The 18,150-nt window shown below is 38.7% G+C and overlaps 1 protein-coding gene across 1 annotated transcript in view; it reads right to left on the minus strand.

Annotated features, from left to right (window-relative positions):
- The window catches only part of esyt1b (extended synaptotagmin-like protein 1b), a 227,765-nt gene that overhangs the window by 163,460 nt on the left and 46,155 nt on the right, over positions 1-18,150 (minus strand). Inside the window, exons 5-14 of the mRNA XM_060919134.1 lie at positions 17,422-17,494; positions 14,922-15,011; positions 14,638-14,693; positions 12,478-12,598; positions 11,681-11,857; positions 8,930-9,012; positions 6,639-6,687; positions 6,328-6,417; positions 6,027-6,122; positions 893-964 (exon numbers count right to left, since the gene is read on the minus strand). Coding sequence (XP_060775117.1) covers positions 893-964; positions 6,027-6,122; positions 6,328-6,417; positions 6,639-6,687; positions 8,930-9,012; positions 11,681-11,857; positions 12,478-12,598; positions 14,638-14,693; positions 14,922-15,011; positions 17,422-17,494 — 907 coding nt within the window. The remainder of the gene's footprint in view (positions 1-892; positions 965-6,026; positions 6,123-6,327; positions 6,418-6,638; positions 6,688-8,929; positions 9,013-11,680; positions 11,858-12,477; positions 12,599-14,637; positions 14,694-14,921; positions 15,012-17,421; positions 17,495-18,150) is intronic.

Raw genomic sequence — 18,150 nt, forward strand, 5'->3', positions numbered from 1 at the left:
GCAAATGAAGAATTTCATGCTTGAAAGACTTTTGTGCAACTTTTGTTGCAAATTGGACATTCATGGCCAGTGGTTTGTTCTCAAGTCTGATGTATCTCGTATTTGGATGAAATATATTTGGATGAGGTGGCACAGTGGTGAGCACTGTTGCCTCACAGCACAGAGGTTCCAGGTTCAAACCTCATAGCCGATGGGGGCCTTTCTGTGTGGAGTTTGCATGTGCTCCCTGTGTCTGTGTGGGGTTTCTCCCTGGTGCTCCGGTTTCCCCCACAGTTCAAAGATATGCAGTAGGTTAACTGGTTACTCTAAATTAACCAGCAGCATAAATGTGTGCGTGAATGGTTGTTTGTCTGGGGAAGCTGTGACAGGCCTAGCAAGCTGGAGGTAGATGACGTGTGGTCATGATATATGCAGACAGCCTTGTAAGAGGCTGGCAACTGACAGGCCAATTGGCCTACAGGGTGTCAGAAAAACAAAATATTTGGATGCAAATAAATTTTGGTTGGAAGAAATAGTACAGGATTTATAATGCTGCACTTTAAGTCAGGAAAATACAGCCTTATCTGTGCATCTGCATTAAACAGAGTCTAGGGGAGATGCTAATGCATACATCTTTCTAGACAAAAATGCCAATGTGTCAAAGGGTTTTGAAATTTACATATCCTTTTGTGCCCTGCATGTCAGCACATGTTAATTTATGACCACAAAAATACCAACAGAAAACAAATAAATTAATGGGGGGGGGGGGACCCCACACCCACAACACAACCCTGGGCAACAATCTGGCCTTGATCATCAAATTATGCTTGTACTGGAAAGAAAAAGGTGTGTGTGTGTGTGTGTGTGTGTGTGTGTGTGTGTGTGTGTGTGTGTGTGTGTGTGTGTGTCATACTTTGCTTTCTCGGGTTAGGTCCTGCACAGAAAGCTGCACCATTGGACTGGGATCTTTATTGCCTTTTATCATCTGAAATTGATAACAAGAGACTTGTAAATGATGTAAACAACATTTGAACACAACCAAGTTGTCTGTGTTCTGAAGAGATTTGATGCTGTTGATTTTACAATTTCCTGTTCCAGCTAATCCCCAGACACAAATGACACAGGGTCATTTGTGTCTTTTCCCATTATAATCCCAGGCTCTCTATATTTCACAGGCTATGGGGTATAGTCTCCAGGACTTGTCTGCTTGGAGAGGAAAAAAATAAAATCAATATATTTATATTTTTGCTATACAAGTTACAATACCCTCAATCAGGGGGAAAAAAGCATCAAAGATGTACAGATGAATGACAAAAAACTGGTGGCTTTTATATGCTGTAAAGAAAGCATTTTGTTACTTTTGTTTGAAAGCATTTGGATAAACTTGGGTTACTACAAATCAACAGAAAATTATTCTAATTGATCAGCTTTATTTATTCTGATGGGAATCATCTCATCCAGGAAATCAATACCCCCATACACAGGGCATGAGGGCTCACTGAGTGGTTTGAACAGTATGTTAATTATATGGTATGATCTTCACAGTCACCAGATCTCAACCCAATTTAACAACTATGGGAGTTTCTGGACAGATATATTAGACAGAGGCCTCTACCACCATCATCAAATACCAATTAAAAATGGTGTTCATTCCTCCAGTGCATTTCCAAAGCTATGTAGAATCGATGCAAAGACACTGAAGCTGTTTTGGTGACTTGAGGTGGCCCAACACTGTATTTTTTCCCCTTTTAATTTGTCAACCATCTTCATTTAGTTCAGGAAACATAGGTAGATTTGTTTACAAGCAAGATAATTACTGAAGCATTTTAACCTCATGAATGAATGAAAAATAAGCCAATAACAGCATTGTGCTAATTAAGAAAAATATCCCGATATATTATATGGACACGAGTGTTTTACTGGGAAATATACCATTCATATTTTGCATACAAACTACATCCGTAACACAGAGAACCAAAACCATGACATAAATCTCTATATGTCACTCGTGAGGAAATCAATTAATTGTTTTGATCACTTTGGATATTTTGTGTTTGTGAATGTGTCTATATAATAAAAAGAATATCACATGTTGGCTTGAAGATATGAAGTTTATCTTCTCATGTTGAAAAACTCGCATTCTTCATACAAAATATATCACAGACCTGAGTGACACATTTAAATAATATTGGCTGGCTTTGAGTGACATATCAGATATATTCCATTCAGCTAGCATGATACTGAATGAGTCGAAGACAAGCTCAATATCATGCTAGCTGAATGGGATCTATCCGATATTATTATAATACATACTGTACATACACACTCCTCATATCAACATTCTCGAAGGCCAACGCTAGCTTACCCGTAAGTTGGCGCCGTTAGTGTGGCAGTGAAGTCACCTTCCAGCCCATGTAGGGTTCATTACCTCAGCAGTGAAGTGACCTACAGTTGCTGTAGTGTTCATCAGCGCGGCAGTGACTTCATCTTCCAGCCACTGTAACGTTCATCAGTAGCAGAGGCTAACGACCGAGAAACTAAGATTTCTGTCCCAAGACTCTTCTTCCACGCACACTCACCACAGCATTTTTCACTCAGACTTAAGTATTCATTTCCCAATGTAATTTACTTAGTTACTTTTAAAATCAAACATCAACACCTACAGACAACAAAGCGACCTGGTAGCCAAAAATTCTCTCAAAATCTTCCGCTTTTAATGAAGCAAACCTCAAGGCCATGTTTGTTTATAAATGGTCACTCACTAGCATGGAAGTTTTACATCTCCGATGTGTCCCTTTTCCAGTTTTTCGATGTCCATTGGTATGTTTCTCTTGTAAATATATGTGAAGAATATATAATGAAGTTTTGGTAGCTTTTTGGGTGTTCAGCACCTCTTCAGTTTCAGTTTATTTATTTAGTGCTTAATTATAGCATAGCTAATCCTAGCAGTAGCACTGGATTAGCCTCGTCTTCTCTCTTTCCCGACAGACAAAGAAATGATTCTGCACATGTGCAACAGAAAAGTTGTCATTGGATATTCGCACGAGCTCTGACACGCGACTTTGTGTTGTCCTGACAACATGCAATATTACAACAATATTGCACGCTCATTCTCCATTGGGGAGAGTGGCATAATACATGGAGGATAAGCAATCTGGTAACAATATTGCATGCCATCAATAAACCCACTAGAAGGAAATAGAATATATGCTTTAATTCCATGGAAAGAGTGGCCCATATGTATAATAATTAAATAATATTGGCTGGCTATGAGTGGTATATCAGATATATTCCATTCAGCTAGCATGATACTGAATGAATCGAAGACAAGTTCAATATCACGCTAGCTGAATGGGAAATATCCAATATACCATGAAAAAAAAAGCCAGCCAATATTATACATGCACACTCTTCATATCAGCATTCTTGAAGGCCAACGCTAGCTTACCCGCAAATTGGCACTAACGCGGCAGTGAAGTCACCTTCCCGCAGGTGTAGAGTTCATGAGCGTAGCAGTGAAGTGACCTACAGCTGCTGTAGCATTTGTCAGCACAGCAGTGAATTCATCTTCTAGCCACTGTAGCGTTCATCAGTAGCAAGGCTAACGACCGAGAAGCTAAGATATCTGTCCCAAGACTCTTCTTCCACGCACGCTCGCCATAGTATTTTTCACTCAGACTTAAGTATTCATTTCCCGATGTAATTTACTTAGTTACTTTTAAAATCAACAACAGCTACACACAACGGAACGACCTAGTAGCCAAAATTCTCTCAAAACCTTCCGCTTTTAATGAAGCAAACCTCGCGGCCATGTTTGTTTACAAATTGTCACTGTCTCTCGCTAATGTGGAAGTTTTACGTCTCTGACATGTGACGTTGTGCTAGCTTGACAATGTGCAATACTGTAACGATATTGCACGCTCATTCTCCATCAGGTACAGTGGCATAATACACATAAGTGATATGATAATATTGCATGCATCAAACCCACTAGAAGGGAATAGAATACTTGTTTTTATTCCATGGAAAAATTGGCCCATATGTATAATCATTTCTAATATTTCAGTCCGATGACATCACTCCCAATGTCTTCCCGCTGACTGGATGCGGGCTGTAAAACCGTCGAACCAGTTCAAAATTAAAGTTCTTTTGAATAACTTGTGGGGGTTTTTTTGGTTTGTTTTTTGTGGCTGTGTCCATATAATATAAAGAACATTACATGGTGGCACAAAGATATGAAGTTTATCTTCTCATGTTGAAAAATATGTCAGTTATTCACTTCACTCACTCATGATATATACATTCACCACTCAAAGATAAACTTCATACCTTCATGCAACCGTATAATATCCTCTATATACGGTAGGTCACTTCTAAACTGTGTTCTAACAGTGTTCTGTGTTCTAAATCTTGCTGCTTTTTCTTGTTCTAGAAAGGTTTTTGCTTTGTTTTTCACCTCAGAATGTGAAATAAAAGTAACAATGCACATTATTCAAATAAAAACATTCAGTATGTAAAAAAAAAAATATATATATATATATATATATATATATATATATATATATATATATATATATATATATCAGTAGCGGCTGGCTTTTGTAAAAGTGAGGGAGGAAGGAATGCTTGGTTGAAGGTCACGGGCCCCAATGCGACCGCACCTGCTGGACCGGCTATAGTTACACGCACGGGTTGAGTTGATAATAGTTGAAAAACCTATCATTTTAACGGGGTGTGTACACTTTTTATAGCTGCTGTACACATTACTTTCAGGTGTTCAACACATCTTTCTCTTTCAAAATTCTCTCAAAATCTTCCGTATTTAATGAAGCAAACCTGGCGGCCATGTTTGTAGCTCAGCCCATGGAAGGGTTTTGCAAGCAAAACATTCACCACGTCCTCTGTTTCCATTACTTTATTCATAGAATATTTATAACATAGTCAATCCACTTCCACCTCGCCGTTCTCACTCTGACTGCCGAAGTGCCCGAGTCACCGGATCTAGAAGTTAAGTTTGATAAGATAACCCCTCCCCCCAGGCAGCTAAGGCCTCTACTTATTGGTTCATTGCGCAACTAGGGCTGCAGCCTATTGGTTGATATTTTGTAGCACTTGTCAGATCTCTTAGCTAGTCCCACCCTCTTAGAGGAGGATTTTCCTCCTCTCTCTCATTGAAGTCTATGTTAACCACGAGCCGCCAGTGCCGGAGACTGTTTGAATCGGAGTGAATGGGAGCCGAAGGGAGGAAGATCCTCCGTGCAGTAATTTCTAATAGCGAGCGATAGGGGGTGCTAATGTAATTTCACCCAGAGAAACAAATATAATGTACATGTCGTATTTGGCAGTAAAATAGTAATATTCAAGGACAGCAATTCATTAAATTGGTCAAGACAATTTCAACTTTTTATTCTTAGAATTTTTAAGGAGGATCTTCCTCCCTCTCCTCACTGGAGAAGCCACCTGTGATATATATATATATATATATATACACACACACACACACAAGCAAACATTACATACAGTACCAGTGGAAAAGACTGGATACAAGTGCTTTATATAAAAAAAAAAAAAATCATGTTTTAGATTCATTGTAGTAGCCACTGTTTACCTTGATGCTTTGTACACTATCGGCATTATCTTAACCAGCTTCATGAGGTAGTCACCTGGAATGCTTTTCAATTAACAGTTGTGCCTTGTAAAAGGTTAATTAGTGGAATTTCTGACTTCTTAATGTGTTTGAGATCAAACAGTAAATACTAAAAACAGTAAATAGCCTTATCTGACAGCTGTAGTAACCCATATGTCAATAACCGCTCAACTAAGTAAAGAGAAACAACATCCATCATTACTTTAAGACATGAAGTACCTTTTAATTGGAAAGAAAAAGAAAGAACGAACACTGAATTAGAAGGTGTGTCCAAACTTTTGACTGGTATGATATTAAAACGGTCAGAAACTGACAGCTTTTCAGAAGTAGTTATTTAACCGTTTTCTGCTCTGGAAAACAACTTAACCACATGAAAAGGGAAGTTAAAACTGTGACTCACAGGAAGCGCCTCTGCTTTATCCAAATACACTGTCAAGATGGCTGATGAGGGAGGATCTGCAGCATTACTCAGAACTTTTTCATTTCTTTTTAGAACCTGAGACAGAGAAAGAAGGTGCGTGTGTGTGTGACAGAGAGAGAGAGAGAGAGAGAGAGAGAGAGAGAGAGAGAACAGAAGCAAGCCTCAAAATATTACTATTGTTTAACTGTCATACTTGAAAATCATCTCAAATCCCTTCATTAAAACACAGTTTTAAATGATGTATGTGCATGTGAATGTGTATACGTGCATTCACATTCACCTCCTCCAGAGTATCAGTGTTGTCCTGCAACGTCAGCCATTCCAGCCTGAGGTGAACACGGCCTGAAGGAGCATCCTTCAAAGTGAACCACTGAAGAGGAAGAACATTACCTCTTTTTGTAAGTTAAATTAAATTTGAATGAATTAAGTGCAATAATAAATAATTAATAACTTAAGACAGATGGTACTGCTTTCTTCAGTTACTCTAAATGTGTATCTAGAAAATCCACATACACACATGAGAAGAGCAACAGATGAAAGCAAATTAATATGAATATCAACATGAATTGTTATCTTCTCAAAGGATCTCACCTCATCAACAAGTTTTGCCTTTCTCACGATTCCCAAATCCATCTTAGTTCTGGAAAAAAAAAAACACAAAAATCAAATCCTGAAGGAACACTTGCCATTCCACTTCATTGCTATTGTCACAAAATGTATCTATTTTTTCCACTTCTTTAGTGCTGTTGTACAATTGCACTTTCACCCATTACTGCTCACACTTGTGTCTTTTTGCATTTTAATTTCAACCAATATAATTTGTTAGCATTTTGTTTTTGCATACGTTTACTGTTACTGGGGTTAAAATTGTGAAAGTTGGGTCCTCGAGCCTTTAACTGTTTAAATATTTTGCAGTTCACTTTTTGAACAAAGGCAAATATTTATAAATAAATAAATGCAAACATACCGAAATACTAAGCAGTGTTTTCTGTGTTTTCATTAGTCTTTGCATTCCCCTATTCCAGAGATTTCTGGTCATTGCTTTTGTATTTCTTTATTTCTTTACATTCTGGAATGCCAGTTTCCTTGTGCTCATTCCTGTGTGTTTGTTTCAGGAACAAAGCCATCACCTCAAGACTGTGACCCCATGTGGGTAGCCTATAAAAGGTCCTCGCTACCTCACACATTATCCATACTATTACAGATGCTGGCTTTTGAACCGGGCATTGATAAGCTGGATGGTCCCTCGCCTCTTTATCCCGGCAGATGCAGAGTCCATGATTGCCAAAAAGAATTTCACATTTCAATTCGTCAAACCACAGGACAGTTTTCTATTTCACCTCAAGAAAGAAAAACCTTCTACTTCAGTGTGTTCAAACTTCTATTATTCAATATCAGTAGTACTTATACTGATTCTGACTGTTGGGAGGAAAAAACTTCAGGGTTACCTTTCAGAGAAGCCCAAAACCATCCCAAATGTTTATAGAGTGCTTAAAAGAAGAGGTGATGCAACACCGTGGTAAACATTTTTTAAAAAATGTGTTGCTGGCATCAAATTATAAAGAAGCATATATTTTTAAGCAACAATAAAATTTCTTAATTTTAACATTAAAACAATGTTGTTTTTGTACTATTTTCAATGAAATATAGGGGTAAATTCACTGTAAATCACAAGATTTCAGAAATTAGCACCATTTGATTTACACAAGATGCCTACCACTTTAAAGATGCAAATAGCTTTTTTTTTCTTTTAAATTGTGACACAAACACTGCAAAACCAGTGTTGATAGACCCATTGTTGTCAAAGATACCATGGTTCTGCTTGATGTTACTACAGGCCCTCCACACCTGGTATCCACACCTATGTATAAAACTAACCTATCCCAGAAACAAAGGTCTCTGTTACGCAATCAACCACACATCTTGAAACTGTGTTGGGCCCCCAAGTGGCACAACAGAAAAGTGTTTGCCCCATCATCACAAATTAAAATCCCAACAATGCAATGGCTATCCATGGCCAGGCATCAGGACCGCAAAAATGGCAATGCTCTCAGTGTGGGAGGGATGGCATTACTGTCTCCCCCTTGTCAATCAAAGCAACACAAGTCTATCATGGTGTCTGTGAGCTCACATATGCAGAACAGGACAGACAGCACTTTCCTCAGTGTGTGTTACCTTGCTCTGTGAAACAGCACAAGCAGGAGTATTAATTCTTTCCCCAATTTTCTCCTTAATTTAGCCATGGCCAATTTCCACCCATCAGACAAGTCTCCCCGATCACATGACCGCTACCAACTAGGGAGGGCGAAGGCCATCACATGCTTCCTCCAAGGCATGTGATGCCAACTGAACGCATCTTTTCAAACTGCTACTTATGCAACATCAGGGGGCGGCATAACGCACTCGGAGGAAAGCACCATCTACCCACTTCCGTATACAGTACATGAGTTCACAGGCAGCCATGATTGGATAGTGTCACTATGAGACACAGAGAGAGCATTCCACCCCTCCTCCTCTGAGAGCACAACCCAATTTTCTGCTCCTTTGAGCTCCCGGCCATGGAGGCAGGAGTATTTCATACTCTTCGTAATGCCTTGACCAGATTCTTTGTGGATGCTTTGCTGGACAGCAAAGCCACCATAATTACTCCAGTTGTAAGTTATGAAACTATGAAATATAAACAGAATCTGAGCTATAGAAGTTTTAAAAAAAGATTAAGAATTAAACTATAAGACCAAAAGACTAAAACTAAAAATCACTGAGTTCTAATTTTAAATCCTCTGTAATAGTTCAATAGTAAATTATAAACATGTACTTATTTTGTGTGGCACAATATTAAAGACAAAAATGAGTGCATATACAACAATTAACAATGTTGGTACCTCCCCAGAAAGTCATCCTGGTCTGGATCTTTGTCATACACTTCTACCTCCAACTCTTGACCAGGTACTTCATGAACAATTACCTGAAAGTCCCACCACATAGTCAAGGTCAAACATATTTTGGTTCATAGTATGGTTCACAGAAGACCACTCTCAGAAGAAAATGTCTTGATATATGATTTGGTATTTTTACAGAGATGGTTTAAAACCTGTTTTTAATTAGTTAGTTTCAGGTTATTACAACAGAGACATTACAATATGTTTCAGTAACATGATGCTTACACTTTATATATCACTTTCCATCCAGGTTTAAACAGGTGATATACAGTTGCAACCAGAAGTTTACATACACTTTAGAAAAAGACAAACTTTTTTTTCCCCTCCATGTCTGACAGTAAAATTGAGGAAACTTTTCCTGTTTTAGGTCAGTTAGGATCCCCGATTTTTTTTTTATTTGTAAAATGCCAGAATAATCAGAGAGAGCTTTTTTAAGAGAATTTTTAATTGCTTTCATCAAAGTCAGAAGTTTACATACACTTGGTTAGGATTTGGTAGAATTGCCTTTGAACTGTTTAACTTGAATCAAGCATTTTGGGTAGCCTTCCACAAATTTCTCACAATATCTTGCTAGAATTTTGGCCCATTCCGCCTGACAGAACTGGTGGAGTTGAGTCAAATTTGTGGGCCTTCTTGCTCGCACACGCCTTTTCAGTGCCACCCATAAATTTTCTATAGGACTGAGGTCAGGACTTTGCAATGGCCACTCCAAATACCTTCGCTTTGTTGTCCTTGAGGTGGTGTTTACATTAGACTGTATCTGTCTCATTTTCGTCGCGGATGCACTGTCCGTGCACATTAAAACGCCGGGAAACGACTCCACAGGCGGAACAACTTGAATCCGCCAGGGCCCACATATTCAACCCAGTTTGTATCTGATCCGGTGCTGTGTAAACATTGAGGAACGAGGAAACGCAGTGCTGAGCTCTAGCTGACGTTGTCATTGGACAACATCACTGTGACATCCACCTTCCTGATTCGCTGGCGTTGGTCATACCACATTGGTCATGTGACGCGACTGCTGAAAAACGGCGCGGACTTCACTTCCAAATACTGCCCATTGTGTAGTTATGATCGTCTTTAGGCTTGCCATCCTTCCACTTGCAAGTGGTGAGTGACTTGCGCATGCCCGATATGCACTGGGATCACACACACAGCGGCTCAGTCCCGAATCACTGCTCATGCGCTTCACTCGCGCGCTCTGTGAGCTGCGCAGGGCCGGAGTGCGCACCCTCCAGAGGGCACTCGCTGTTCAGGGCGGAGTGATTTGGAGCGCAGCCGCTGAGGAGGAAGCGCTGAGCCGCACTGAGGTTATTTACACATTTCAACTTACGTGCCATCTAATTAGTCATGTGATTAGCGTATCCGTGTATTGGCGTTGCTGTGTGCACGCGAATCGTGTATTGGCGTTGCTGTGTGCACGCGAATCGTTTTAAAAACGTTAATCTGATGATCCGCTGATTCGAAATAATGTAAACAGGGCTTAAGCCACTTTGCAACTAATTTAGAGGTATGCATGGGGTCATTGTCCATTTGGAAGACCCATCCATACCCAAGCTTGAACTTTTTGGCTGATGTCTTGAGATGTTGCTTCAATATAGCTACATAATTTTCTTTCCTCATGGTGGCGTCTATTTTGTGAAGTGCACCAGTCCCTCCTGCAGCAAAGCAGCCCCACAACATGATGCTGCCACCCCCATACTTCACGGTTGGGACGGTGTTCTGAGGTTTGCAAACTTCTCCCTTTCTCCTCCAAATATAATGATGATCATTATGACCAAACAGTTCAATTTTTGTTTCATCAAACCACAGGACACATCTCCAAAAATTAAGATCTTTGTCCCCATGTGCAGCTGCAAACTGCAATCTGTTTTTTTTATGGTGGTTTTGGAGTAGTGGCTTTCTCCTCGTTTCAGCTCATGTCAGTACAGCACTGGTTTTACTTTGGATAATAATGATACTCTCTTACCGGTTTCAGCCAGCATCTTTACAAGGTCCATTGCTGTTGTTCTGGGGTTCATTTACACATTTCGCACCAAAGCATGTTCATCTCTGGGACACAGAAGCCGTCTCCTTCCTGAGCGGTATGATGGCTGTGTGCTCCCACCGTGTTTATACTTGCATATTATTTTTGGAAAGATGAACGTGGGACCTTCAGGCATCCGGAAATTGCACCAAAGAATGAACCAGACTTGTGAAGATCCGCAATTCTTTTCCTGATGTCTTGGTTAATTTCTTTTGATTTTCCCATGATGTCATGCAAAAGAGGCCCTTGTGTTTGAAGGTGTGCCTTAAAATACATCCATAGGTATGCCTCCAGTTAACTCAAATGATGTCAATTACCCTATCAGAAGCTTCTAATGCCAAATCATCATCATATGGAATGCTCCAAGCTGTTTAAAGTCACAGTCAACCTAGTGTATGTAAACTTCTGATTCTGATGAAAGTAATTAAAAATTCTCTAAAAAATTCGCTTTCTGATTATTCTGACATTTTACCAAAAAAAAAAATTGGAGGGGATCCTAACTGACCTAAAACAGGAAAAGTTTCCTCAATTTTACTGTCAGACATGGAGGGGGGAAAAAAAAAGAAAGTTTACGTGTCTTTTTCTAAACTGTATGTAAACTTCTGGTTGCAACTGTAGATACACATATGAGATGTGTGTGTGTGTGTGTATATATATGTATATATTACCTCATATATTTCACCCCATTTTGGATTGTCTGTGTTGTCTTTGTGGTGGGATCTGAAGGTCTGTGGCCCCACCCTGATCAAAGCATAAGGGTCTGACATACCTGACATCACACCCTTCACATAGTTATCCTTAGCAGCCAATGTATCGGCTTCTAACAGGTGAACACGGACCACACCCTGAAAGAGGTGAGAAACAGGGAAAGAGAATGTGTATATAAGAATTTACACTCACCGTCCACTTTAATAGGAATACCTGTACATTCATGCAATTATCCAATCGGCCAATCATGGAGCAGCAGCACAATGCATAAAACTCAAGCAGATAAGTGTTTCAGTTAACATTCACATCAAACATCACAATGGTGGAAAAAAAAAAATATTGTTCTTGGAACCTGATATGGTCTTCTACTGTTGTCACCCACCCACCTCAAGGTTTGATGTTTTATGCATGCGGAGATGCTTTTGTACTCACCACGGGTGTAAAGAATGATTATTTGAGTTACTGTGTCAGTCCTGTCACCAAAAACCACACCACAGTTAAAATCACTGAGATCACTTTTTTTTTTGTCCATTCTGATGTTTGATGTGAAAATTAGCTGAAGCTCATGAACTGTATTTGCATGATTTTATACACTGCACTGCTGTCACATGATTGGCTGATTGGATAACTGCATGAATGTGCAGGTGTTTATAACAAAGTGGACAGTGAGTGTATGTATAGAAATTTTTGAGTGCACCTATGTATGAATGAATCATACATGTATGTGTTTATACATGTGTGTGCGCGCATGTGTTACCCTGGGCAGAGGGGAGCGAAGCTGAGCCACTGGCAGATCTGGCACTAATGGAATGGTGAGGCGATTAGGTAGCACCAGAAAGGAGGCAATGGCATCCATTATCATAGTGTCTGACTTAAAGCTGAGAGAGAGTGAAAGCAATAAAGAATAGTGTATACAGATTTATGTGGTTGTCCAAGTCATGACTGTATAAAATCCAATAGATACAAATGCATTTATTTATTACGTACTTTTTTTTTTACCCAATTTTCTCCCAGTTTGTTCATTTACCAATTCCCGCCCATTAGCAAGCCCACCCCTACCACATGAAAGCTACCAACAAGGGATGGTTAAAGCATCACTAGAAGCCACGCTTTGGACCATGTCTTCCTGTCCACCCTGACTGCTTCTTTTTACAATTTTCCAGCAGCATAGGTGCAGAGTTTGGCATCATGACGCATGAGTTTTTGCAATGTGCAACTGTCTGAAAAATATGCTAGCATCAATAACTTCAGAAACATAATGATTCCAATGGATCAGTCAGTCAATTTGGAATGGACTCAAGTGGAACTGGTTCTCAAATCCCATCTCTATTCCCAACTCAAGAAACTGTTATTTACACCTGACAATAGCCAACTAATAATATTTTTATCAAATTTACTTAAGATGTTGAGTTTGCTACATCCAAGAAAGATAGAAAAATTTTGCTGCATGCTATTAGTGTAGCTCAAAAAATTAGAATATCATGAAAGTACATTTTTTTTCGTAATTTAATTCAAAAAGGTAAACTTTCATATATCCTATATTCATTACATGTAAAGTGAAATATCTCAAGCCTTTTTTGTTTCAGTGTTGATGATTATGGCTTATAGCTCATGAAAATCAGAAATCCAGTATCTCAAATTATTAGAATATTTCCTAAAATCAGTCATCCAAGGATTTACAATACAGAAATGTCCAACTTCTGAAAAGTATGTTCATTTGGTAGTAGTTTTGGCAGTGTGGACCGGTGCCAAGTCTTGCTGGAAAAGGAAATCGGTATCTCCATAAATTTGTCAACAGATGGAAGCATGAAGAAGTGCTCTAAAATCTCCTGGTAGCCAGCTGAGTTGACTTTGGACGTGATAAAACACAGACCCAGACCAGCAGATGATGTAGCAGATTACAACAGATTGTGGAAACTTCACACTGGACTTCAAACACCTTGGATTCTGTGCCTTTCCGCTCTTCCTGAAGACTCTAGGACCTTGATTTCCAAAAGAAATGCAAAATTTACTTTTCATCTGAAAGGAGGACTTTGGACCACTGAGCAACAGTCTAGTTCTTTCTCTCCTTAGCCCAGGTAAGACGCTTCTGACGTCATCTCTGGTTCAGGAGTTGCTTGATATTAGGAATGTGACAGTTGTAGCCCCTTTCCTGAAGACATCTGTGCATGGTGGCTCTTGATGCACTGACACCAGCCTCAGTCCACTCCTTGTGAAGCTCTCTCAAGTTCTTGATTTGACTTTTCTTGAAAATCCTCTCAAGGCTGCGGTCATCCCTGTTGTTTGTACATCTTTTCCAGCCAGGCTTTTCAACAATGACCTTCCGTGGCTTCCCCTCCTTGTGGAGGGTGTCAATGATCATCTTCTGGACAGTCAAGTCAGCAGTCTTCCCCAAGATGCATGTACTGAATTAGACCGAGAGATACACTGTATTTATACTGTTTTACTCAAACTCAAAATGAAATAATTTGAGATACTAGATTTCTGATTTTCATGAGCTATAAGTCATAATCCTCAAAATTAAACCAAAAAAAAAAAGACTTGAAATATTTCACTTTACATGTAATCAATACAGAATATAAGAAAGTTTACCTTTTTGAATTAAATTACGAAAAAAAGATTGAACTTTTTCACGATATTCTAATATTTAGAGAGGTACTCGTATTATGAAGATTGGAAGCAGTGCTGATGCAAGTCAAACTGGGGTCCTTCAATCGTCATTTCATTGTAATGTCTGATGATTTTCCAAGAAAATTTTCTTTTAATAACAAATGGAGAACAATCATTTTAGAACAAAAAAAAAATCATTTAACATATAAATTAATATTTTTAAAGCAACAGGTTTTTAACTTGTTAAATGTTTAAAATAATATAATCAAATTGTCCCTTTTAAAAAAATTTCTTCTACTTGACTCACTTGAGTCCTGGAATGTCCAAGAGGTTGGTTAGACCAGTCCAGTTGATCTCCAGTTTCTGATGAAGAAATAGGAGAAAGTTTGATGAGGAAGAAAAGACAGACTTGGCACTTCCAGACATAATAATGTATATTAACAAGATCAAGGTAGGTCCATAATAGTGTGAAAGTGAAGCACTGATCTAACAAAAGATGAAATCAAGTACTGACTCCTGGAAAATAAATTGTGATGAAAAGAAGAAAGGTATAGATGGATGTAGAGGAGATGCGAGTGTATAGGAACTTACAGGCCTACGGATGAAAAACATCGTGAGTGCGCCAACAATGGGCACATTGCCGATCAAAGGCTCCAAAATCACTCTCATCATACCACTGAGCTGAGAAAGACAGTATCAAAGAATATTTCTTCACCTTCATGTAACTACTCTACTCAGTTTATTCTACAATTATAGTATATTTAACAGTTATTCCACAAAATCAAGTCATACATGAGCTGATAGCCATGAGCTATAAGCCATGTACGACGAGACTGAGTGGAATAACTTTTATTCTATACACGTTCACTCGATTTTGAGAAACAGAGCATTTATTTTTTTCAAATTCGATAAATAAAAACTTTTACAAAACATCCAACAAAATAATTTCCGCTTTGAATGTAAACAAACCGGCAAAATTACAGTAGCAACTTAAGAAAAATGCTATATACACAGTGCTCAGCATAAATGAGGACACCCCCTTTGAAAAGTAACATTTTAAACAATATCTCAATGAACACAATTTCCAAAATGTTGACAAGACAAAGTTTAATATAACATCTGTTTAACTTATAACGTGAAAGTAAAGTTAATAATATAACTTAGATTACACATTTTTCAGTTTTACTCAAATTACGGTGGTGCAAAAATGAGTATACCCCACAACAAAAGCTACTACATCTAGTACTTTGTATGGCCTCCATGATTTTTAATGACAGCACCAAGTCTTCTAGGCATGGAATGAACAAGTTGGCGACATTTTGCAACATCAATCTCTTTCCATTCTTCATCAATGACCTCTTTTAGTGACTGGATGCTGGATGGAGAGTGATGCTCAACTTGTCTCTTCAGAATTCCCCAAAGAAAATAATTTCTTTACACCACAAAGGTGAAGGCTACAAGATGATCAGCAAAGCTTTACTTATCAGTCAGAATACTGTAGCAAAAGTGGTACAAAAATTTAAGAAAGATGGAACTGCAGCCATCTCACAGAGACGTCCAGGTTGTCCACGGAAGTTAACACCTCGACAGGAGCCTCTTCTGATGAGAAGGGTTGAAGAAAATCAGCATGCAAATTCACTGCAGTTATCTAAAGTAGAAAGCCAAACTGGGGTGACTATTTCCCATGACACAATACGGCGTACACTGCAGAGGAATGGCATGCATGGATGCTGTCCATGAATGAAGCCTCTCCTAAAGCCCAGGCACAAAAAAGCCCGCCTAGAGTTTGCCAGGGCCCATGCTGACAAAGATGAAGACTACTGGAACTCTATACTCTGGAGTGATGAGACCAAGATGTTTTTGGAACTGATGGCTTCAAAACTGTATGGCGTCGCAAAGGTGAGGAATACAAAGAAAAATGCATGGTGCCTACAGTGAAACATGGTGGTGGTAGTGTCCTTATGTGGGGCTGCATGAATGCTGCTGGTGTCGGGGAGCTGCATTTCACTGATGGCATCATGAATTCACAGATGTATTGCTCTATACTGAAAGAGAATATGCTACCATCACTCCGTGCCCTTGGTCGTCGTGCACTTTTCCAACATGACTAAACACACATCTAAGGCCACTGTTGGATTTCTGAAGAACAACAGGGTGAAAGTGATTCAGTGGCCAAGTATGTCTCCTGATCTGAACCCAATCGAACACCTATGGGGAATTCTGAAGAGACAAGTTGAGCATCACTCTCCATCCAGCATCCAGTCACTAAAAGAGGTCACTGTTGAAGAATGGAAAAAGATTGATGTTGCAAAATGTAGCCAACTTGTTCATTCCATGCCTAGAAGACTTGGTGCTGTCATTAAAAATCATGGAGGCCATACAAAGTACTAGATGTAGTAGTTTTTGTTGTGGGGTGTACTCATTTTTGCACCACCCTAATTTGAGTAAAACCGAAAAAATGTGTAATCCAAGTTATATTATTAATCTTACTTTCACGTTATAAGTTAAACTTTGTCTTGTCAACATTTTGGAAATTGTGTTCATTGAGATATTGTTTAAATTTTCAAAGGGGGTGTACTCATTTATGCTGAGCACTGTATATTATATATATCTGTTCTTACCAAGAAATTCTTTCCAATTTTGGTTGCTTTTTTTTGTATTTTGGGGGGTTTGTTTTTGAGTAGAGTTTTATTTCATCCTTGGTTGGTTCAGCAACATGCTCTGCCATTTTTCTTCTTTCGGGTTTTTTTTTGGCAGTTGGCACACCAACTTAAAGGTGCATTACAGCCACCAACTGGGCTGCAGTGTGGAACAGGAGATTTTTTTTTTTTGGGGGGGGAACGACTATATTCAGTTAGCCATTTCTGTTTCTTTTAAATACTTAAAGTGATATATCTGACTTGATGCATGCTGTCATTTTGTTTTTCTCTATTCACGGTATATGAGTGGATAGCCTAGTAGTAGCCAATCAATCAGAGTGCATGACTGCTCATATCCAGTGAACGTGGATAGAATATTAATAGTTATTATGGTAGTTACAGTTTGATATATGGCCTTATATTTCAAAACTAGGTGCAGAGTTAAAGCTTACCTGTATCCCTTTCACTCCAGCTTTACAGAAATACCTTTTTATCTCCACATTTATCTCTACATTGCCCAAATAGCTGCACAGAAGTGAGATATACAGTTACACAGCCATCTAGATAATAGTGTAAAAATCATATGTCCAAACAAGGAAATTGTACGATGTAGTTTATATTCCTTGGCAACAATGCTTAACTTTGGTAAGTAAGAAATTTGTTTGAGATTTTTTTTTTGCTTGCAAAAAAATTAATTTAATACTTGAGAATAAGGCCAAAATAAGAAATTTGCTAACAAAAATGTCCAGCAGTACCCATGCTATGAGATGAGTAAGCCCAATTGTTTATGATTAAATTATTTTAAAAAGTGATTGCCCAGGATAGCTGTTGAACTCCCACAGCAAATTAAATCACAAATGGATAATTACAGCTAGCAAATGGCTAGATACATACTTATATCAAAGGCTTATTTACGTGTGAGATTTGCCCCAACTATTTAAACAAAATGTGCACTAGACAAAAAGTGTTTCTTTTCATAAGAGATGGCACACAGCATCCATGTCCAATTATGTACAACTGCATAAAACAAAACACCAACAAGAAGATCTGTGGGGTCCAAACACTTCACAACTACTTCTTCCAACAGCCAGTTTGTTCCAAATTTAGATTTCTCATTTGGCTGATGTTTTTATCCAAAACAGCTTACAAGTGAAACAGGATAAAAAATAATAATAATAAAA

The sequence above is a fragment of the Neoarius graeffei genome, chromosome 4, assembly GCF_027579695.1.
Source record: "Neoarius graeffei isolate fNeoGra1 chromosome 4, fNeoGra1.pri, whole genome shotgun sequence".
Lineage (NCBI taxonomy): Eukaryota > Metazoa > Chordata > Actinopteri > Siluriformes > Ariidae > Neoarius > Neoarius graeffei.